General features: G+C 38.6%; 2 protein-coding genes across 2 annotated transcripts; both read right to left on the reverse strand.

Moving 5' to 3' along the window:
• Window positions 1-152: 152 nt before the first annotated feature.
• On the reverse strand, window positions 153-2,841 carry LOC131237088 (ubiquitin carboxyl-terminal hydrolase 14-like). The gene is made up of 3 exons (XM_058234739.1): window positions 2,828-2,841; window positions 2,020-2,149; window positions 153-664 (listed from the first exon to the last, which is right to left on the reverse strand). Exons 2-3 carry the CDS (start codon window positions 2,081-2,083, stop codon window positions 486-488), a joined length of 243 nt encoding a protein of 80 aa, XP_058090722.1. The 5' UTR covers window positions 2,084-2,149; window positions 2,828-2,841; the 3' UTR covers window positions 153-485.
• A 4-nt stretch (window positions 2,842-2,845) lies between these two features.
• LOC131223154 (transcription factor MYB30-like) lies at window positions 2,846-13,139 on the reverse strand. Its single transcript, XM_058218502.1, has 8 exons — window positions 13,004-13,139; window positions 12,065-12,194; window positions 6,646-7,107; window positions 4,444-4,532; window positions 4,199-4,288; window positions 3,609-3,661; window positions 3,289-3,427; window positions 2,846-2,961 (listed from the first exon to the last, which is right to left on the reverse strand). The coding sequence occupies exons 1-8, from the start codon at window positions 13,134-13,136 to the stop codon at window positions 2,846-2,848; spliced, it is 1,212 nt and encodes a 403-aa protein (XP_058074485.1). The 5' UTR covers window positions 13,137-13,139.
• Window positions 13,140-24,614: the final 11,475 nt, after the last annotated feature.

A 24,614-nucleotide genomic window follows, 5' to 3' on the forward strand; every position in this document is an offset into this window, starting at 1 on the left:
CTAATGAACACATGCCAATTTGGCACATACAGATATCCAAGTAACCATAGCAGGAAACATGGTGTCTACACACAGTAGAATGACTGTCCGTTATTGTTGGGGCCTGGTGTTCCACGTACCCAATCCAGACATTCGAGAGCTGATTCTCTGCCTTCAAAGCCACAAAACCAATATCAAATGCCATTTCAGCTCCTACCTGAAAACAAATCGAATTTGGGTTGAAAATGACCCCACCAACCTGCGTTTCCAGGGACGTCCAAACACAACTACAATTAAGAAGCAGACGAGCGAGAGATGAAAAGGAATTCTGTTTTATTCCCACTAAGGAGCGGGTGTATCAAAAGTCATTGTTGATGTGAACCAGAGCACTTGAAAACCAACAGAGCATCCCTGTGGCTGATAAAAACAAATTGCAGCCATTCTTCAATCAACAATAACCGGGATTCCTATGAGCTTTCAGCATCGAGCAATCACTTCTGTACTCTTTAACCATCCATTCTCTCAAAAAAGTACAAGTAGCCCATGTCCTTAGGAGGGTCGATGGATGCCCCAACCTTGTTGTCATTGAAGATGACCCATCTCCCATCTTTGTACACATGTGCGACATAGTAACCGCATTGGGTAGAAGTGCCCATGTGACTCACTATTGCCATAAGCTTGTATCCTGCAGAACACGTGAAACACATCAGCATTGGTATATGATCGCACCCAAAAATAGCAATAATAATAAACTGAAACACATGAGGTCCCACCTGATGTTATAACAATCTCATTTAAAGAGTATTTTAGACATTTAACACTAAGTAGGGGCAACTGAGTAAAAACACATTATCTGAGACTATAAAGGGGGGGGAGGGGAGAACAGCCACTCTTTGCTTCCCTTGAAGCTTTCTCTTCCTGTGAATGGATTCTCTTGTGAATGGAGATTAATGGTGTGATGCCAAAGTTTGAAGCTCAATCTTTCCTCTCTTATTTTTCTTTGATAAGATATTTCTCTCTTCTCTCTTCTTATCAAAATCCTTCTTTTCTTCTCCAAACATAAATATCTTTATTCCTTTCTTGTAAACCTCAACCCACTACTTGAAACTGATCTTCTCTTATCCCTCTCTCCACCAAAACCCAACCCACCCCATCTCCGTCAAGCCCCACATGTACGAACTGCCTTTCGTACAAGTCAGTCCATATGTCTGTACGGACATGGCCATGCAACCGAATGGTCAGCCACCTTCTCTCCTCTTTTTTTCTTTCCTTTCTTCGATCCTTCTTCCTAGCATAAAACCCTAATTTATATTCACCTATAAACCCTAGTTTTAAATTTTTCCCAAGCCTTAATCTCTAATTACCTATGAAACCCTAATCCCTTATTCCTTATAAAATCCTAAATTCTCAAATCCTTTCAAAGCCTTAATTCATTTCAAATCCTAACCTTACATACTCAAACCCTAACCCTAGATAGTCGTATCCTTAACCCTAGAATGACCGAATCAGCCCCTTTGAATTAGGCCCAGGCCTATGCTATGGAAGTTCTGCCTTCCATTGATCCTTTGAAATTCATGTTTTATATGCTGTAGTTTATTGCGGGATTGTGATTTAGCCTGAAATCTGAATTTTATTGTTTATTTGATTTCTTAGATTTGTGGTAGGATAGTATATTTTATGTTTTGAACTGCTCTTTAATTCGTTTATAATTTCTTTGCATCATATTTAGTCTAGATCACGTGTCCTGCATCACGCAGCCAGGAAGCTGCTTAAATAAATTGCCATTTTCCTGAGCATTCATCTTCAATGTTCACTGTTAAAACAGTTGCTGCTTCACTTTAGATCAACTAACAAACACGAAAGCCTAGACTATTCAAGGCAAAGAATCTCTAACTACAAATAGCTACTGTGTGAAATCTTCATAGCTTGGAAAGGAAGTTTTGAATTAATTAAAATTTAAAGACATATCTAGCATCGATTCTTTTAAAGTGCATGCAGAAGAAAAAGAAAAGAAAAGAAAAGGGGCTCAAAGAAACTAACTTCCTCCCCCATCAGGCAGTTCTGGATCAATGGAACTCTGTTCACTGCTTGTTGTAGCATCCATATCCACTGAGCTGCAAGCATCTGGGTGGCTAAATATCCAATCCGTAGCTTTCTCTATATCTCCACCCTGTGAAAAATGATTAACCAAACAAATCACTAATTATTTTCTTTCCAGCACCCTTTTAAGAAATGGAAACTAAAAAGCATGCCTGGATTTATTTTGTCTGGGAAAAGGACACCAGAATGTAGAAGATCTTGAAGATATAAGGGCAGATGGAAAAGGACTGCAGATTAGACTAGTGTAGCCATTTTAACCAGAGCAAGACAAAAATATGTGCCATCTTAGTATCACAGCCTTTTTAATTAACAAGTTCCATATATGTCAGGCCCATGATTTAATGATCCATTCCACACACCTGGTGAGTCACACTCTACTGGCGATATCTCAAAAAATCTCCCAAAACTGGATTGAAGATCATAAATTTAATGTGGAGCATTGGCTTCCCTCTTTTTTCTTTTTCCTTTTTTTCCTAAACCACCTTGTTCTAGCCTTGCAGGCCACTAATTGAACTTTGAAGGGTTAAGATTTGGAATGCTGGGGGATTCTAAGGGCATCCTCAGCAATGGCAGGACCCAACAGATCAATGATTCAGATCACTAACCATGGGCTCTGCGAGTATTGGATACTGCAGCTTAGAAAAGTTTACATATGCCAAGTTTTTTACTTTATACCAATCATCCAACAACACGACCAAATACAATCTGACAATCTCGAAACGTCATATTGTAAAATCGACGGTCTTACCGAGGCCTTCAATGCTTTTCAGGCAACCTCTTCTTGAAATCCAAATGAAATCAAAGTATTGACACTTTCTTCATCAACAAAGGACATCAGAACTTCCGCACCCTGCATCTCTTGAGAAATAGGATCATTTATATCTGCAAAGAGGTTCCACAAAATGAGTAATTAATAAGCCCTATGTGATCCTATTTAGGTATCAAGGAATGAATGGCACCTGAGACCTGGCAACTGGACAATCCGCTGAGGAAATTCCATAGATATGGAACCATGGCTCAGAGATACAAACTGTTGATCTTATGGGCTCTGCCATGAAACCACGGGATGCAACAATAAAATCCCACGTTGGAAATATTCATTCCCATCCTTCAATCTTTGCCCTTCCTTCATTGAACATACAGACTATCGTTGTGTTGTGTTCCTAATAGTCTATTTGTAGGCCACCACATCTGGGAGATTTTTTGTACCATCCCTGTCCATGCTGGATACGAGTAGACTGACGACCTGGATCATCAAACCATGGGCACTGGGCCTCTGCAAACTGTATGCTCGCTGAGGCTCAGGACTCAACAATGCCTCTTTAAGCTTTTCATCTCTCCTGGAAGCCTGAATCATGTCAATTCAAATATAGCATCAACGCACATATTACACAGATAAATGACAGACCTGGATCATCAAGGTGAGACAGCAGCCAATTCATGGCCTCCTCTACCCCAACGTTTGAGGTGCTAATGGCTGGCTTTTGACAATGAAGATAATTAAATCCCATGCTTAAAAGTTGGGATACGATTTCCTCATTGGCTGCAGGTTTCGCTGCTTCACTCTTATCACCACCAGCAACTGCACCATGGTAATCACAAACTTTAGTAGCACTCATATCAGATACCATTCCTCAAGTTAAAGAAGAGCATCTTAGAAGAGAATTTTGGGGGCAGCTTAGTAGAGCAGGATTCTCAATCCAACTTCCCTGAAGAAGCCATACTGCCAATGAGGGACTTGTGTGCAAGATCCAGTGAACCCAAGTGTACATGTTGTGGCCCAAGAATCAGGCCGGTCCGTTCTTCAGGTGGACACAAGCATATGAAAAATTTTGACAGCTAGAAATAGAAAAGAAAGAATGGTCCACATTCGAGGTACATGTACAGCCCACGTGATGATCCAACCAGCCAGCTGATTTTCAGAATACCACACATACAGTGGGGTCCGCCAGATGAACAGCCCAGATCTGGCCACATGGGGCCACATTGGGCAAGTTGCGGAGTAGAATTGAGAATCCTACTTGAACTAGCAGTCTCAGCAGGACCCTAGGATGTACAAACTTTTACATGTGCTAAACTCAATGGGCAAGTTAAGAGCGGCCTCGTCAGTGTCACTGACATGCTTCTGGTAGTAGCTCTTCCCCTGGCTGCAAACCCTTGCTGCGCATGTGACTAATATCTATGATATCTGGGACATCGATATAAACATCTGAAAAAGCATAGCGTATACAACATTATTAATATTTCCCAAATAACGAGACCCAATACAGTAATTTCCACAATCCTGCATGTCAAGAAGAAGATAACAGCAAAAAAAAAAAAAAAACCCAGCAAAAAGGATAAGCTAGGCAACAAGAAAGATACCAAGCTTTTTTGGCACCCAGCCTGCCTCCATCACAAACTTCCGCATATGCAACACCAAGTAATCTGGGAACGAAGTCAGTCCAGCAGTTCTGCAAATACGAAAATTCAAATTTCCATTAACAGTTAAGACAACAATGAATATTGTCACTTACGACTTCAACTGTCTATTTCTTATTTAGATAATCTTGCTTCTTGATCTTTTTAACAATGAGAAACTGACAATCACACACAAGGTTTCAATAATGGTATCCGTAGCTGTATTGGCTGGGCCCAAAAACACTATGGTACAAGGCATATCTGACCTGTTATCAGACTCTTTTTTAAAGGAGAAAAAAAAAAAAAAAACCTTGAAAACTGTTGGGAAAATAAGAAAAAGTAAAACATTCAATCGATGTTTAAAAAGCAAGCCTTTTTGCAACGGTTCATATCTGTCATTGAACCAAGCTAGTAAACATCAAATTGTAATTCACATGTTATACATAAATTACTTAGTGAGCTCTATCACCTAGATTCCAAAAGTCCATTGGCTCTCTAATCAAATATATATTACCATACCATCATCTCACATGAATATAGGAATTCTAGAGATTCATCATTCTATGGAAATTCTTATACGAAGTAGTTGATAGTTGTAGTTTAACAATTAGTTTGTGTTTTTCATTTCTTTTCCTTTCTTTACTTTTCTGGATTTCTTTTTCAAACCCATTGAAATCGCGTGTTTAATCCTGGCTTAACGACTACACAAGTTTGACTAATAAGATTACGAAAAAAAGGTTGACCAACGAGGTTCAATCCTACTCTACTCTAGACCGTGGTGATTGAATGCCCACAATTGAAGACTTTCTACGACCCAGTGTAATATTTATTTGCCATCCAACCTGTTGGTAATGTCCCACGGGCTAGGATGAAAAAAAAAAAAAAAAAAAAACAAATAACAGCTTGATCCAAAATTCGTGGGCCCACAAGAAATTTTTAATGGTGGTAATTCAACCCTTACTATGTGGTTAACCTGAGATTTGGATCTGCCTCATTTTTTAAGACCATGGCCTAAAATGATCTGTCAAAATGGATGGACAGCACGGATATACAACACATACATCACATCGAGGTGGGTCCCATGATCAGGGCTTGACCGACTAAGCTGTTACCCTGCCTCACCTAATCCGCACCGTGTATGCTGTGTTAGGTGTGATTTGGTGAAGTCTGACGATCAGACGGTCAACAAAGCGTGTGTCAAGGGAGAGCTGATCCGGTGTTTCCAGCGGAACACTAGCTGTCGCGCATAAACGTGGCATAGATCGTTCAGATCATGACCGTTCATCCTGTGGGGTCTTCCGCTGGTTGCCCACTAACTTAAAATTCCCTATTAGAACTATCATATGATTTACTCATTGCGATCGTTTCTCATTAGATGTTAGCCGTGATTTCTTAGTGTCCAATCGCACCTTCTAGATTAGTCGCTCAGAATCCTCAGAGCAGACAATTTTTGGTTAACCATCAATCCCCTGGTGCACGAGAGAAGTGTACAGTCCAGATCCTGGCTCATATATGCAATGTGATCTAAGCATGATATAAAGGCGTAGTAACTTCAGTTCCCCCAGAGGCACTGGATCAGCCCGAAGACGAAATAGAAGGGAAAAATGAGAATGATCATATAATGTGGCTGTATCACAAGTGATAATGCAGCCATTCTTTTACCACACGTAGAATATCTTATCCGTACATAAGATGGACCCCACATGATGATCCCCTGATATGAAAATCAGGTCCATCAACTCAATTGGGTGGATCACACCCTCGTCTGTTTCTTGATATTCAGTGTCCCACTCAATGTATGACAGACAGTCCTTAGAACCACAACCAATCTATGATTTGCCCCAACAAACAGACGGTCTAGTTTGTCGTTTGAGTCCGTTTCTATATAGATGATAAGACCATCCATTTTATAACCTGTTGATTGGATGGTTGGGATCATCCCATCCCATCATTGTGATTTCCTCTGAAATGTGTGCTGGACGTAATGGACATCCCAGATTGATAGATAGTGTTCCCATGCGGTGATCAGTAGCACTGTAACGTTTTCCCAATCAAATACAAACGTGATATAATACAAAACATTCAAATCATTTTTCCGCCACAAAACTACCACCAACCAGCCAAACGGCTCATAATTGCGACCAGATCGTCCGATCCTCTCCATACTCTCCCGCTTCCTTCAACAGATTTAACCAAAAACTTCTGAGACTGTCGTGGTGGTAGGGATCACTTGGACACTCGGAATCTCCATTCAGAACGGGAGAGAACTGCAATTGAAGCAATGGTTCGACCGTCGCAGACAATTCAATATAATTTTCCATGATAATCTTGTTGCAATTCAAGGAATTGCTGCTTAAGGGAGATGAATTGCCGCAAGACTGTTGGCCACACATGTGAATGTAGCTGGAATTTTCTGATCCTGTGATGGTTGGAACATTCAAGGGTGAGGGAACAGACCGTGACTCTTCCTTTGATGCTCCGGCGTTACATTTGGATATTTCCACGGCAGGCCGGCTGGTTTCTTTCATCGTTGGATTTTGTTTCTGCCGCCTTTTCAGGTGAGTATACCAAACGTTTTTAATTTCATTGTCCGTTCTACCTGGTAATCTTGCCGCGATCGTAGACCATCTATAAACAAGCGAAGAGCATTAGATAACATTTATGTAACTGTTTGGAGTGGAAGAACTTGAACGTAATACGCAATCTTCTAAGGGTTAAATCTGTTGAAGGAAGCAGGAGATCGAGTATGAGGTGATTTGGACAGGCTATATTAATGAGGTGATTTGTGGCTTGTCTGTGCAGGTCGTGCCCCTCCATCAGATGGGGACCACCTCAAACTTGTTTTGGGCCGAAAGCAAAGATGGTTCACTTGTCCAGTAGGCCTCATGTTTATGTTGAATATTATAGACAGTTGCTCAGCATTTTTTCCAAATTCCATTACTATTCTAGACCAGGTGTGACCCACATGAAAAGTGGCATGGGCTTATATTTCAGGTGGCTATATTTTCATACAAGTAATTTAAACTAATAATCCAGATTATGGGTTCTGGTTTAAATGTATATCATTAAAATAATATTACTCTTATTCAGTGATCTGGTTAAAAATGAAAAATAACCAATGGTCTTATTTCAAGAAATAAGTGTCCACTTATGAGGGGTTAGGATCATTCAACCAATCTCATTTGTGACAACAACTTAGTGTTGGGGTTGTGCCCTTTAAAGCCAATTTTTATACTCTCTATACGTTTCTTGTTAATGATACATTCATTCTTCTTCTTTTTCCCCTGGTGTGGCCCATTTTAAATGTATCATTAAAATAATATTACTGTCTATACATTCATGTATTCACTTATTAGTCTCATTAATGTGTGTGGAACATCAAAAACATGTTATGGAAATAGGTTGGACATTAAGATTGAACACAATGGACATTGGCCAAGAAAGAACTGTGCCGTGGATCTCAATACCTTGTTGGCCATTACCACTTATTGGGAATAAGACAAATCTGTAGTATTCTTATTTTGGTTATCTTGTATGGGGAGATTGATGACGAGACGAAATGGAAGGTGTCCACCAACAAGATCAATGACGAATCAGTGCGCTTGTTCCCTACCCACATAAGAGTGACAATGCCATGAAAATAGGCTCCTAGTGTTGAATCCGTTGGACACTTATAGTGACAGGAAAGATTCAAGTCTATAAACTGAAAGGTCAAAAATACCTAGACTAGGTCGACTCAATCCGTTGGAACACAGGATTGGACACAATGTACAGGGACGACCACCCTTCAAACTTATTTTCCCCTGGTGTGGCCCACCTAAATCATGGATGAGCCTAAATTTTTATATGGCATCAATTGATTGTGTCGATTTTACATTATCAGTAAAGCGAGCCCTGCAAAAAAATAAAAATTTAAAAATTTTAAAAATTTTAAAAAAAAACAATAACGTGTCTATCCCCCAACTGTTTCCTTTGGTGTGGCCCGCCTAAATCATGAGTTAGCCTGATTTTCGGCCCTAGGCCTAACAATGGATGAAGCAATTATTGGTTGGAGTGAACTACTCTTGTGCACCAGCTCAGTAATACAGTTCTGATGTAGAACGTGTCACAGATACGTTCCTAGCATGGTTGAGCCAAAAGAAGATGGACCGTGAATTGAACATAACTTTTGATCCGGGTATCGTTATGGGGCGTACAACCTATCAATCTTAACTAAAATGGGCCATCCGAGGTGAACCGACCCACAAAGTGGGTCGCATCTGTCCGTTTCGTCAGAAAATGTGCACTTTCAGCTCAAAAACGAATTTTTAGAAAAAATTTACTATTTTTAGTAATTCCGGTTTTTTTAATATTTTTAGAGTTTTAGATTTTCTTTCCTTTTAGAAATAACTTTTAGTTATACTAAGACTCTTCTAGAGAAAGTTTATTTGCAATTTTTATTTTTAGAAATTAGGCCTTAGAAGAGTTTTATTAGAATTAGGATTTTTATTAGAGTTAGAATTTTGCTATTTTTGGTAATTACGAATTTTAGTTTATTTTTTTCTATATTAATGGTGTAAGGACACACATTAGACAATTATCAATTATTAATTAATCAATTTCAAATTTATTAGAATTTATTTCTATTTTCTGTTTTCTTTCCTCGTGGATTCGAGAAGTCTCTGTGAGGAGTCCAGAGAAGCTCCGTGGATTCGGAGTAGTTATCCTCATCACGTTTATCCCTGCGTCAATTGGTATCTGAGCGAGGATTCCCCTCGGGCCGATGTCAAACAATGAAGGTATGAATCAAAATCCTGTGGACGGTGATATAGGGATTCGTTATCTTTTGGAAAGAATGAAAGCTTTCCACCGGGAGAGTCAGTTGATCATGCAAGGGCTGCAAGCAACCCTCAAGCACATTGCGGATGGGCTAATTCCGCCCCGAGCTCAAAGTGATGCTCAATCGCCTATGACTATTGTACGACACAATCTCAATTTCTACAAAGCACCATCAGATGATGGTAAATCACAGGTCACCACTCCAATTATGAGGAAGCCGTTATACATGCCAAAGGTAGAAATAAAATTACAGCGAGACAATATCTTTCGAACAAGGTGCACTGCATACCAAAAAATCTGCAATGTGATCATCGATGTCAGGAGCGATGAGAATTTCGTGTTGAAAATAATAGTGGAAAAGCTACAACTGAAAACAGAAAGACACCTATCTCCATACATGATTGGATGGATTAAGGAGGTCAAAAAAACAAAAGTAACTGAACGATGTCGTATATCTTTTTCCATTGGTAAATATTATAAGGATGAAGTAATGTGTGACATGGTCGACATGGAAGCTTGCCATATGTTACTTGGTCAACCCTGGCAAAATAATATTAATACTACACATAGGGATCGGGAGAACCTATTTATCTTTATTAAAAATGGTAAAAAGATTATCCTTGGCCCTATGGGAAGGGAGAACCAACCCAAGACTTCTAAAGTTAAGGAACAGTCTCTCACAACTAAACAGGCTTTTGTCAAACAATCTGAGGAAATAAGACATATATATCCATTAGTTGAAAAAAAAAAAGAATATATGGAGCCTGTGAATATCCCAGAAGATTTGAAGCCAATTTTACAGGAGTTCAAGGAGATTGTGCTCGATGAACCCCCTAATAAATTGCCTCCCATACGAGATATACAAAATCACGTTGATCCCGTCTCAGGAGCAAGTCCGCCTAATTGCCCACATTATCAGAAAAAAAATATAAGATCTTGAAAACAGATGTAAAGGAACTGATCAATATTAGTCAAGGAAAACATGAGTACATGTACTATGTCAGCTCAAGAGCTTAATGCCAAGTACAAAAAAATGGTTAATGAACATCGGCGTCAGAAGTTATCTCAGACTTACGTGTCAAGTCTCTTGCGTAACTTAAGGATGAGTTTTTTTCAAGCGAAGGGGTTTGATGTAGAACGTGTCACAGATACGTTCCCAGCATGGTTGAGCTAAAAGAAGATGGACCGTGAATTGACCATAACTTTTGATCCGGGTATCGTTATGGGGCGTACAACCTATCAATCTTGACTGAAATGGGCTATCCGAGGTGAACCCACCCACAAAGTGGGTCGCATCAGTCCGTTGCGTCAGAAAACATGTGCCTTCAGCTCAAAAACGAATTTTTAGAAAAATTTTACTATTTTTAGTAATTCCAATTTTTTTAATATTTTTAGAGTTTTAGATTTTCTTTCCTTTTAGAAATAACTTTTAGTATACTAGGACTCTTCTAGAGAAAGTTTATTTGCAATTTTTATTTTTAGAAATTAGGGCTTAGAAGAGTTTTATTAGAATTAGGATTTTTATTAGAGTTAGAATTTTGCTATTTTTGGTAATTACGAATTTTAGTTTATTTTTTTCTATATTAATGGTGTAAGGACACACATTAGACAATTATCAATTATCAATTAATCAATTTCGAATTTATTAGAATTTATTTCTATTTTCTGCTTTCTTTCCTTGTGGATTCGAGAAGTCTCCGTGAGGAGTCCAGAGAAGCTCCGTGGATTCGGAGTAGTTATCCTCATTACGTTCATTCCTGCATCAAGTTCTCATGCATCAGTCAGACCATACTCCAGTGCTAACATATGACATCCTCCCTGCTCTTAGGATAGATAGGGGAGAGACTTTCTAACTTGAAGGATCAACATTTTCATTCTTCACATACGGACGGCATTTTTTTTATTTTTTTTTTCCTTCTTTTTGTGGCAAAATGGAGAAATTTTTTGTTCTTCTTTTTTTGGGAAAAGGGAGAAATATTATTGATGCCGGAAGCCAACTGTACAGGAAATAACATTCAGGCAGACCCTTGATCAAGGTATTTCTAGCAATATTATTTGGAGCTTTGATTTCTAGAAACTTGTTGATATCTAAATGAGAATCCTCAGGTTAATTAAGATTGAATCTTATTTTCCAAAAAAAAAAAATTATATTTCATTGTGTTTCGAAAAACTTAATACTTATTGGTAGTGGGTTCTACAATTTAGTCGGTTTAATTTCAGTTAAGACATACCATTTCTACCCACCTACATATCAAGCATCCTACAGAGCCAGAGTATCAAATACATAGGTGTGGGATCAGAGCTTCCCATTACGGCACACTGATAGATCTTCTGGCCTCAGTGTAAACAAACGAGGAGCTAATTAAGCAACCCGATTTTTAGGACAGCAAGTTAACAGTGTAGTCCACGAAATGGAAAGTTCAGACCTCATGCACTTGTGCTATTTTGGCAAGTATTCATGCATATTAATAGCAATGCTCTCCACCTGCATGAGGCCATCTCAGTCTATTGATACAACGTGGGTTTTTCCATTCTACTTATAACGGATCTTTACCTAACCCAGAGTAATTGGTATAAGGCGAAGATGATGATGATACAAAGAACATTACAAAATTCAGATTTCAGGTATAGATATGAATGCAAATTTGGATCCAAACTTGAATCTGGTCTTGATCCGAAGGCTTGCAAACGTACTGAAAATCATGACTAATTTTCATGTTTTTGAAATAAAAAAGGCTCCTACAATCGAAAGTTGGTCAATCCATACCTATTACCAAGCAAATCATGTAATTCGATGATAGTTTCTTCCTCTTCCCTGCTATAGTTCCCTCTTTTAACATCTGGTTTCAGATAATTCATCCACCTGAATCTGCAACTCTTTCCACACCTCAATAAGCCTGCAAGTATGAATTAATTAAATACATTACTGCAAATAAGAAATTTTCTGAGCCCACTCACACCCGACTAATTGCAAGCACGTTCAAGATCTGAGATTTGCATAGGATAGGCCACACCATTTGGATCTTATGACCTTAGAAATCAGTAATTTAACATTCAAGTGGGGCCCAGTGTATGAAGCAAATGGATACAAGTGTTTTAGCCATCCTTTTTTTTTCAGATCACTGAACTGTGGACCCTCACTAGTGTAAGATCAAGATTGAGACCGAGGAATGCTACCTAAATGAAGAGAGGAATGTCGTGAGATTGGTGATCCCAATAAAAGAGTGATCTTCCTTAATGTAAGTTGAATTTCTGGTGTGTTTTATTTTATATTTTGTGTTCTCTTGCATATTGCGATGGGTTTGTTAATCCGTTCCTATATATACTTTGATCCACCAATATTGCGACAGTCGGATGATCAAGTCTGCCAAGATGAAACAGCCCTCTCAATTGGAAAATGATAATTTCTTCCTAATCACGATTGTAAACAGTTCAAAAATGGATTCAAAAAAATAAATTGCATTAATAATAATTGTCATATATACAAAATTAAACCAATCAAAAGCTTGATTGACATGACGATGTGGGGATTCCGGAGATCTCCACCACGAATGACTAGGATCAAAGGAGCAATGATCAAACTTGTACTGACTTAAAATCCAATCCTTCCCAAGAAGCTACGAGCCCAGGTATTTTAATACAGAGAGAATTAACTAGTATGGTGTATACGTAGATTATAGTATCACTATGGGATGCTGCATTTTACCTGCATTTTTAGGAAGAGCACGCCAGTTGCCAGGTCCATTTCTCTCTATGTAAGCTATGAGTGTCTGATCTTCTTCTTGGGTCCATGTCCCCTTCTTCAATCCAACCTTCCCACAACAAGGAGCTCTCACCATCTTCCCAACACACCACCCCTTCTATACGAACTCCAACAGCCCTATTGCCTTCCATGAAGACCATGGCAATTTATCTTGACATGGGAAGGCGACATCAAGATCAACGTTTGAAAAGTCTACAATTGGTGGGGCCCACCAACTAGACGTTCTTAACTTTTTCTTCTTTCATTTGTCTTTGCTTTCACAATTGGTGGGGCTTGCTTAAGATTCTCTCACTAGATATGTTTTAGGAGGGAAGGAATTCTCCTTCCATGGAAACACGTTCCAAAATGTATAGCATAATATACTGTTGGAGGACCTTCGAAAAACCCACACGCGTGTACAAGTCAGCTAATGCACACGCCCCCACATACCCCATCATTGTCAGGCAGCTGCAATATCCAAGCCATCCATCATGTGGAACTTCATGCAAATGCTACTGTCAAAAGGTAAAGTGGTCCACTCAATCAGTGTGCCGTGATAATAGAAATAATTGAGTGGTTAGAAAAATAAGGTCAATTTTTTCACAACCGTACATTTGTTTAATTGATTCTGGCCCACCTGACCAGAGGGTATCTACATTGTGGTATAGTTCTGATGGATGGCTTGGATATTGCATCCGACTACGACACTGGTATATATGTGAAGGCGTGTACATTAGTGTAACTTGTACAGGCGTGTGGGAATAGCAAACATATGGTGGAGTAAGCATGAAAACGAAAGGGAAATTTGCGACTGTACGACCCATTTATGGCCCTATTTACGAGACCAAGCCCATCTTATTTTCGCTTGCGAGAATACGGCCCAGCTGTACGGATGGCTTGCCAAAGGTCGAAAATGCCCCTGCTTGTTCCTTCAAGCGGATAGGTGGTGCTCGAAGACGAGCGCTGACACTCCTCGAACTCCGAGTTGTACGAACGGTTCAAAAGATATCAAATTTACATGGGCCCCACAGTTACGTATTTATTATATCCACAACGTTCATCCATATTTCGAGATCATTTCGGAACATTATCCAAGCAAAAAAAAATCATATCCAAAGAGCAACTGGACCACACCACAAAGAGCAGCAGAAAATTGATTTTCACCGTGGAAACTTTTGTAGGGCCCACCATAACATTTATTTTCCATCCAATCTATTCATAATGTCACAAAGAGCTGGATGAAGAGGAAAAACAAATTTTGTAATGATCCAAAACTTCTGGACCCCTAAAAGGGTTTCAATGGTAGACGTTCAATCTTTCACTGCCTTTTACAGTGTGGTCTACTTGATAGCTAAATCTATCTTATTTTTTTTCCCAAGTGTTAGTACGAGTTCGCCAAATAGATGGACGGTTTGGATATAACACATACCTCATAAAAGGACCCACAAAGGTGGTGGGGATTACAACAGGAAAAAAAAAAAAAAAAAGGCCTGGTATCTATGGCTACGGATTAAAACCGTAGAGATAAACCGCAGCCAATGCTTTTTCAATATGTCTTCTACTATGCATGCATCGAAGGTCTTTCGATATGTACTTCGAAATATCGAATGTCTTTCGATTAATCGAAAAGGGTCCAAAACTGTCCAGCAACTTTGCATAAAAAATCCTGTAATTTTCGATTAATCGAAGTGTATTCGAAATGTATCGAAGATATAGCTACAGATTATAGCCATAGTCATAACTGTAGTTTGTAAAAGTCTATGCAAATTTTTTTATTTTTTATTTTTTATTTTTTATTTTTACATGGAGAACTTTATTCTACCTACAATTTTCTCTAATACATATTTATATAAATACGTATATATAAGCATATAAAAAAAAATTCTCTCATTTTTTCATTTATTTCTCTATTCATTTAACAAGAATATCTTCTAAACCAAAATTAGTCATTTAATGTACCCTATATGATTTTGGGGTAGGAGAAGATACTTTAGCCAACTAACCTAGTTATTTTCCAAGATTCCATCAGGTCGATGGTCGAAAATCCATTTCGTTCACTTTGCGGTCAATTTCAATCAGTTCGTGGTCATTTCCATGCATTTCACCGTCAATTCCTTCCACTTCACGAACAATTCCATGCATTTCACGGTCATCCCAAACTATTCCGTATTGATTCACGGTCGTTTCGAGGCATGAACTGACCGTGAAATGAAGGGAATTGACCGCGAAATGCCTCGAAACAACCGTGAATCAACACGGAATTGTTTGGGATGACCGTGAAGTGCATGGGAATGATCATGGTTTGAAGCGATTTGACCGCGAAATGCATGCAAATGACCGTAAAGTGAAGGAATTGACCGCGAAATGCCTCGAAACGACCGTGAATCAACACGGAATTGTTTGGGACGACCGTGAAGTGCATGGGAATGATCATGGTTTGAAGCGAATTGACCGCGAAATGCATGCAACTGACCGTGAAGTGAAGGGAATTGACCGCAAAATGCCTCGAAACGACCGTGAATCAACACGGAATTGTTTGGGACGACCGTGAAATGCATGGGAATGATCATGGTTTGAAGCGATTTGACCGCGAAATGCATGCAAATGATCGTGAAGTGAAGGGAATTGACCGTGAAATGCCTTGAAACGACCATGAATCAACACGGAATTGTTTGAGACGACCGTGAAATGCATGGGAATAATCATGGTTTAAAGCGAATTGACTGCGAAATGCATGCAAATGATCGTGAAGTGAAGGGAATTGACCGCGAAATGCCTCGAAACGACCGTGAATCAACACGGAATTCAGAACACCCTTTAGCTACGATAATTTTCGTAGGTAAAGTGGGCTTAGGAAAAGACAATTTTCATAGGTAAAGTGGTAAAGTGGGCTTAGGGAAACACAATTTTCGTTAGGAAATATAGTGTCGTAGGTAAAAGTAAACTTTTTGATTATATTCAGATCACCCTTTAGCTACGAATATTTTCGTAGGTAAATAAAAATTCAGAACACCCTTTAGCTACGACAATTTTCGTAGGTAAAGTGGGCTTAGGAAAAGACAATTTTCATAGGTAAAGTGGTAAGTGGGCTTAGGAAAAGACAATTTTCGTAGGTAAAGTGGGCTTAGGTGAAAGTAAGGATTTTGGCGATGATTCAAATCACCCTTTAGCTACGAATAGGTTCGTAGGTAAATATGTTCAGCACACCTTTTAACTACGATAGAGGGCTTTTAGCTACCAACTTAGATTTCGTAGCTAAAAGTAAGGTTTTTGATTTCTGTATTTTGAAAATTTCAAAACACCCTATGACTTTTGCCTACGAAATCCAATTTCATTGCTAAAAGTAGGCTTTTCAATATAAATGAAAATTTCAAAATACCCTTTACCTACGAAAATATTCGTAGGTAAAGATGGATTGGCAAATATGGCCTTTTGCTAGGTATAAGTGAATGAAAAATTCAGAACACCCTTTAGCTACGACAATTTTCGTAGGTAAATAGGGCTAGGTAAAAGTAAGGCTTCCAATTTTTTATATTTTAAAAATTGCAAAACACCCTTTACCTGGCAAAGTTTTTCGTAGGTAAAGATTCAAACCCTTTAGCTACGAACATTTTCGTAGGTAAATATCGCTTTTCCTTACAACCTTGCATTTCATAGGTAAGGTCTTCGATATATGAAATTTCAAAAGACTCTCTACCTACGAATATTTTCGCAGGTAAAGAGGGGTTTTACCTACAAAATCTTGTTTCGTAGGTAAAAGTATCGATTTTTTTAAATTTAGAACACCCTTTAGCTATATAAATATTTTCGTAGGTAAAGATTGCTTTTGCTTCGGGAAAAGTAAACTTTTACCGACGAAAATTACTTTCGTAGGCAAAAGCCATCTTTACCTAAGAAAATTATTTTCGTCGGTAAAAGTTTCGTCAGTAAAAACTATATTTCTTGTAGTATAGGGAGATATCAGTGTACTGGCTCTTAGTAAGGTCCTTTTTTTTTAACACACGCACACACACCTCACACACGCACACCATAGTGGAATTTCACCACCTATGGGTACTTGAACCCTTGACTCGGTGTTGAAACTCCTAAGAGTCTACCACCCAAGTAAGAGTAAGGACCCTAGCTCTTAGTAGGGTCCTTGCTCATACTCGATCTTCTCTACCAAAGTTGGGAGAAGAGCCCTGGCCTTGCTAACCAAGCACCTTCCCCTCGGGTAAGCTAATGACATGAGAAATCGGCAAGCAAACCGGCATAGTTTACACTCAGCTATCTTGGATGATGTGGTGAACAATTTTACAATGAAATGTTGGTTTTTGGTTAATGGTCTTAATCTGCTGACATTGAACATTTGATTGTTCCGGAATTGTGATAGAATCATAAGAATTTCAACATGAGATTATAGGTACAAGTACTTATTGTGATGAAAAACTAATGTAGTGTGAGTGTGTCGTGTGTGAACTCCTGTATTAAAAAAAAAAAAAAAAAAAAAAAGGACCATGAGTACACATTTGGCAAAATTAAGTCTTGCCAGTTGTAGATTATTTTTGAACACCTTACTCCTATAATTTTTTTTTTAAAAAAAAAATCCAAATATACACACCATAATGGATATATGAACCCATAACCTCATGTTGAAACTCTTATAAGTCTAGCCCTAAGGCATAAGTATGGACTCATCTAATAACTATGTAATTGTGTAGTGACATCACTTATATTTAATTGATGGTTTTACGGCATCGCTTATAATAGTTTGCATCACTAAAAAATATTAGTTTTATAATGTGAAATTATAATTAGTACAATTTACTTTATCTATTTCTTTACAAATGTATTTACTTTTGATTCAAGAGCCGTAACTCCTATTTTAACCAAAAATAATAATATATAATAGCTAATTTATTTTGAATTTTATTAGAAAATAGAAAATTAAACAGCCATTAATTAACATGGGATGAATAACTTAATATACATAAATCTATGCCATTTATCAAGTACAGAACTCTAGGTTAAAAGCCTCCTAAAACTTCTAAATTCCTGTTGGCCGTGAGCATTAGAATACTATGATTTTTGGGCAATTTTTTAACAAATCAAGCTAGCACATCGTGCGAATAGACTGGATGCAATGTAAACATCATAGCACAATGGGGCCTACGCGAACTAATGGCAAGTGTTCCATCCAAACTGTTTCTTATGAGATGTCTTCCTTGAGATTTAGAAGATTGTGATCTTTGGATTCAATAGTTAAAATGAGGTATCGTATCTAGTTGACGTGGTAGATCGATTTTAATTCCCACCCATGTGGCTCAGCAAAAATTCCCCACGGGCGGCTCATAATATTTTTCTCGTTTGCCCTACGTGAGCAGCGTTTCGTAGGCAAGTGACGTCTACGTGCAGTCAACCAAACGTGGGTTTTGAAACAACAAATAAAAAATAAAAAAATGTGGTGGTTAAAGAAGAGCTGATCAGGTGCTTCAGTGGGCATGTGGATCAGCATACACGTGGCATGCATCAATGCCATCACGACCACTCATCTCGGGGGTTCAACCATGATTGGCCAATAACCGATAATTTCCTAATAGGATTATCATAGCCATTCCCTTTTGTTGTGAAATTTTGCACCATTGGTTAGAATCCTCATATGAGACTTTTTTAACGGTCCACATCCTCTGCTTTACCAGCCAAATATAAGGTCTAGATTCTGTTTCATTTCTGCCAAGTGGATGACAAATCAATGCGGACCGTCCAGAGGTGTTGGATCAGCTTCCGTGATCAAGACAGTACGGAAAGAGGAGATAAATGAGAAATAGTCAGACATAGCGGCTCCATCGTATTTTATAATACAATATTTTTTTATTTTTTTTCAGACAATGGGTCAAATAGGAAGAATAATCTATCCCTATAAAAAGATGGACCACACCATGATCACGGGATATGAAAATCTTGCCGGTTAACTTGTTGAGTGGGCTATACTAGTAAACTAAATCACACCGTCGGTTGTTCATTGACACCGACGTTGTGTCCCACTTTATGCGTGGATCAGGCCTATTTTCATACCAGGATATCATCATGGTGTGGCTCACATATAGTGTAATCTATGGTCCATGAGGCTTCTATTTTTTTTTTATTTTTTTTTTTAACGCACGCACACACTCACGCTAGTGGAATTTCACCACCTATGGGTAATCGAACCCTTTACCAGGTGTTGAAACTCCTGAGAGTCTACCACCGGAGCAAAAGTAAGGACCCACGGTCCATGAGGCTGAAAAAGAGATCACTTGGATCAAATGTACACGCTGATTTGAATCGAGAAATGGATATGTATAGATATCAGTTCCCAAATAAAATGAAGAGATTTGCTAATTGCACACGTGCCTGGAGCCGTACACATGCACATGTGCAAATCTGAAACTCGTGTGTATCTAAGCTTATCGTGATGTTGGAACTAATCCTAGTTCTGCCTGAAAAAATCAAACAATTTTACACTTTCAGTCAGCCACAATGTAAAAGGTCATTTGATGATTTTAAAAAAATATATATACTTTCATCCATTCATTTGCTTTAATATGTTGTGGCCCACCTGAGTTGTGAAATGGCATGATTTTTAGGTCAGAAGATCTAAACTGTGTATGTTACATAATGGAAAGCTCAGATCTCATAAGTGTGTCACATTGTGACACAAACACCTGCTTCTGCACGTGAATAGGTCCTCACATAAATGAAATGTGCCAGATTTCAACGGATTCTTCTTTCTTGTGCTAGAGGAATTTTGAAAATGAACATTGCAATGTATGCTCCCAAAAACACCCTTTGAAGTTTCAACCAACCAGTATATAATTGAATAAAAGCTACACCTCATTGAATGTGGGCATCCTTGAGATTGATCATTCCATGAAAATTCTTACTCTAATTAAAATAATGGATGTAATTTGACGATTAACACCGTCCAGCATCAAGCATCTCACTCACTCACGCGGTAATGACCTAAGTACTTTGAAAAAAATAAATCAACCACATTGAAATTGCATGTTTAATCCCAGCTTAAAGACTTAACAAATATACTAAGGAAAGTACCCTGTAGAACTAAAGAAGCCTATACATTGGAAATGAGCAAGAAGAACTTTACAATCTAATGGAAGATACGGTTAGATAGTTAAAAAGGAGGAGACTTACAATTAGTATGGTTTAACACATCATTCAATTCGTAATCCTATGCTCGTGACCGTTGGATTTTAGGTTTGGCACATCATCAAAGTCATAATATCTCTCAATTTGCAGCCACTGACTGTATGAAATCCAAGTTCTTTTACAAAATGTGATGTAGAGCAGGTTGCGGACAATTTCATGGCCAAGATGGATCAAAAAAGGCCCGGCCGACAATAAAAGTGATCCAGACCGTTAGACCTTAAATCAAGCGGATCTCGCAATTCGGAATGAGTTATCGGATGCAAAATATATGATTTTGGGTAGAACGAGCTACTATAGTCATCCAACCCCACTACACCAGGTTGCGCAAGCTAGATTTGCGAAATACCACCAGATCAATAATCGTTTCCCTATTTTAATTCCATTTTTACTATAAATAAAAAGTTTTAGTTTGATTATAACTCTTCATCCGTTGGGCTTTAGGAGTTGTGCCCAACGTGAGAAGTGATTAAATAATTAGGAGAACAGCTTGGTGAAGCCAAATAGGACACTAGTTTTGACCGAAAACCTTGCGCTCTAGTAGACATCACAACAGTCTTATAAATAGTAACTAAGTTACGAATTCTAGGAGTTTTAGTTGTAGTTTGATTCTGATTTCTCTCTCATTGCTTGGTATCTCTTTTGAAAGAGTTTTTAACTCGTTTATTTCATTCATCAATTATATTACAAATTTATTAGAATTTATTTCTATTTTATTGTTTTCTTTCCTCGTGGATTCGAGAAATCTTTGTGAGGAGTCCAAAGAAGCTCCGTGGAATCGGAGTAGCTATCACTGAGAATGACGGTGAACGACCTCATCACGTTCATCCTTGTGTCAAAATGGATATGCTAGAATGCTACAAATTAAATCCCAAGTCAGAAAATTTTTGAAATTTTAGCATAGTAGAGCCTGGCCATTTGGGCACTGCATGTAGAAGTCAATTTACCTAATACTATATTATATTGAAATTTTTATTAACGACATGATTCATAAAAGCTTTAAACAGCCAGTAAATGCTCTGGGTAGAATTAATCTTTGCAACGTAAATTGGCTATACATAGTAGATTATATAGAAATAGTTGCTTGTAAAGGTTAAAATTGATGCTCTACAAAAAAAAAAAAAAACGAATTGAATAGAATTGGAGAATGCAACAATCAAGAAGACGATAAAGTCCATGAAAGGAAAATCACACAGTAAAAATGTGTTTTCCACGTGTTCTGGCAAGGAAAACTACGCGCTTGGAGTAAATAAATAAACAAGGTTCAGCGCCCCTATTTCTTTAATAAAACTTGAATAACAATAAATCTCATGAATCCCAAAAAGCCCATCTCTCCCTTTCACGAAGAGTTGTTTTTATTCCTAATTTCTAACTTGTCATGTAAGTTTGACTAATAACATTCAATCTACTCTAATAATTTTAATCCTATCACGGCATACATGTCCTCATGAAATCGGCCAAAATTTACTTGAATGGTGTCAAAATTGCACAATCAAGGGCTCATTGGAAAGCTAACTCAATGCGCATTGTCTTCAAATGGGATCAATTCACTTGTTTTCAATATCATTCATTACCAAAAAAAAAAAAAAAAAAATCTAAGGTTTTGACTGTTCAATCATGTGCCATACAAAAGTTAATGGTAGAGATTGTCTTCCACCATATGCAGTCTGCAACAAAAAGTTTTGTTGGTAGTTTTTATGGCTGATACTAGGGTAGGTTTTGTTAAATTTTCAATAAACATTTGATTAGGTGTGAATAGGGGTGGCATCAGGCGTGATTTAGTCGGTAACAGCATCGGCCTGAGTTTGGCCCATTTAAGTCATTGGGCCTCAAAGCAAATTGGGCCTTTGATTTCAGGCCCAAGCTTGCACATTAACATTATTCAAGGGCCTATAATCCTCAGCTTGAGCATCAGTAGAACATTTTGCACAACCTGAAAATGGCCATGGCCCATTTATTACTCCTACTTTAAAACGTAGTCCAAATTCTGACCTGCAAGACTCTGTCACAGGAGTAAGCCTGACCATTATCGGGCCGAAATCAAAAAACACGATGGGCCAGCCTGGCTCATGGCCACAATGTGACTTGCCTGAGAGAATTCCTGTTGACCCAAGTTCTGTAGGGCCCACAATGATGTTTCTGTTATATCCACTCCATCCATCTGCTTCCCCATATAATTTTAGAGACTCAGGCAAAATTTGAGGAAGACCCAAATTCAGGTGGGCCACACCACAGGGAATAGTGGGGATGGAAACACCCACAATTGAAACCTTCTTGTGTCCCACCCTGATGTTTATATGCCATCTAACCTGTTTATAGGCAATTGGCATATGAATGAAGGGAAAACACAAATATCATCCTGAAACTTCCATTACCTGAAGAATGTAATTTTAATGGTGGGAATTCAATCCCCATTGTTTCTTGTAGTGTGACCCACTTGAGTTTTGCATCTCCTTCATGTTTGGGAATATTTCCTAAAATGAGTTAGCCAAACGGATAGAAGAAGTGGATATAATACAAAGATCGTGGTGGGGCCCTGCAGAGTGTGGGTTACAGTGGATTCATGTCCCCTAGCCACCCCCAGGAATAAAGTGGCCGGTGGTCTTTATTTAATTTTTTATATGGATTGGAGTCACGTAAGAAGAGATTAAAAGAAGCGTAGAATTTCTTAAATAAAATATATCAACTTGGATCTAAGAAAACCCTTCAGGGTTTTCCACTCACCTTCACTTTATTTGACTTGCACTTTTACATGCAAATGGTAAACAGTTCTACATTGTAAAAGCACGTGTCCATTGACTGGACGGTCTTGATTGTCTAATCAGTACTTCAGTCTATCCCCTTGTGGTCTACCAGATCAGGGGTCCCATATATGGTGGTGCATGGAACTAGTGACGAAGGATGGATTAACTTCGATATTAAACTAGTGATGAGGCCCACCTTTGGTGATTATGATGGATAGTTTGGTATGCCACAGGTGTAGCAAATTGCTAATCTAATGATCCTAACCTTCCAGTTAATGGGATTTTAATTTGATTACCGCATGTGAATTGTTGTCTTTTCAGATTTAGATCAACCCATTGATTGATTTAATTGAGGAATTTATGCACCATCCATGGAGTGGTTGTGTGGTCCAACATTTGAAGGAGGATCCGACGGTGTTGTTTTTCAAGGGTGTAACGGACCCCATCATAATGTATATGTTTTATCCATGCTGTCCATATATTTTTTAAGATCATTTTAGGGCTTGAGCCCAAAAAATGAGTTTGATCCAAACTTCATGTGGACCACACCATAGGAAACAAGGGTTATTAAACGACCACCATTAAAAACTTCTTGGGGGCCACCAAAGTTTTGCATGAAGCTGATATTTTTGTTTTCCCTTCATCAAGGTCTATATGACCTAATCAACAGGTTGTATGGAAAATAAACATCACAGTAAACCGCAGGAAGTTTTTAATGGTGGGCGTTCAATCACCACTGTTTTCTCATGGTGTGGTCAACTTGAGATTTGGGTCTGTCTCATATTTGGGCTCATGCCCTGAAATGATCTAGAAAAATAGATGAACGGCATAGATAAAACACATATATCATGGCGGGTCCCACATAGCACTGTCCTGGAGCCATCTTGGTACTGGCAGACTCAGTAGCCAATCCGCGTCCGGTTAAAAAGCTCTGGCACGACTTGGTAAATTAGGCGAGGTTCAGGTGACGCCTATTAGTCATTTTCAGTTAGGCCCGTCAGTTGGCCCATTCACAGAGGTCCATATGCATCAGGACCACTCATCAAATGATTCCCGCTGCTCTCTTCACTTCCTCAAACACATGCTCTACCATGAGCATGGCATTTTCCTCAGGAGAAATACTAGTTGGAATGGGATCTAAAAAAATCTCCTACTGACTGCCTTTCTTCCATGACCAGCAACTAAGACAAGAATCTGAACTAAAAATAGCCCACATAAAATTTCTCAATGAGGATCACCATATCAGTTTGAGAATGTCTTCTCTTCTATAACTCTCTCCAAACAAATTGGTTAGTACCCTTGAGAAATTGGCTACAATTTGGTGGGCCCCTGAGTGACATAGTAGCAAGGGTTTACTATCCGGCGGAGCGTTGAGGAGCTTGATGGGGTCCTGCGCTACGTGTACAAAAAATGCAATGAGGTAGCAGACTACCTTGCTACTATGGGCCGCTCTCGGACGTCGACTTAGGATTGAACAACTCCATCCAATGCATAATTAGCATTGTGCATACTTAACAAACCCTAAAATATGAAATGAACTGATGACGATTCTACATGGAATTGTAGACAATGTGCAAGTGATCTTAGAGAATACCAGGCTAGCCATGTTTGAGCTGGAGAATTACCAACGGGTGGTTTATGTGGTGTTG

This window comes from Magnolia sinica, chromosome 1 (assembly GCF_029962835.1).
Source record: "Magnolia sinica isolate HGM2019 chromosome 1, MsV1, whole genome shotgun sequence".
Classification (NCBI taxonomy): Eukaryota; Viridiplantae; Streptophyta; class Magnoliopsida; order Magnoliales; family Magnoliaceae; genus Magnolia; species Magnolia sinica.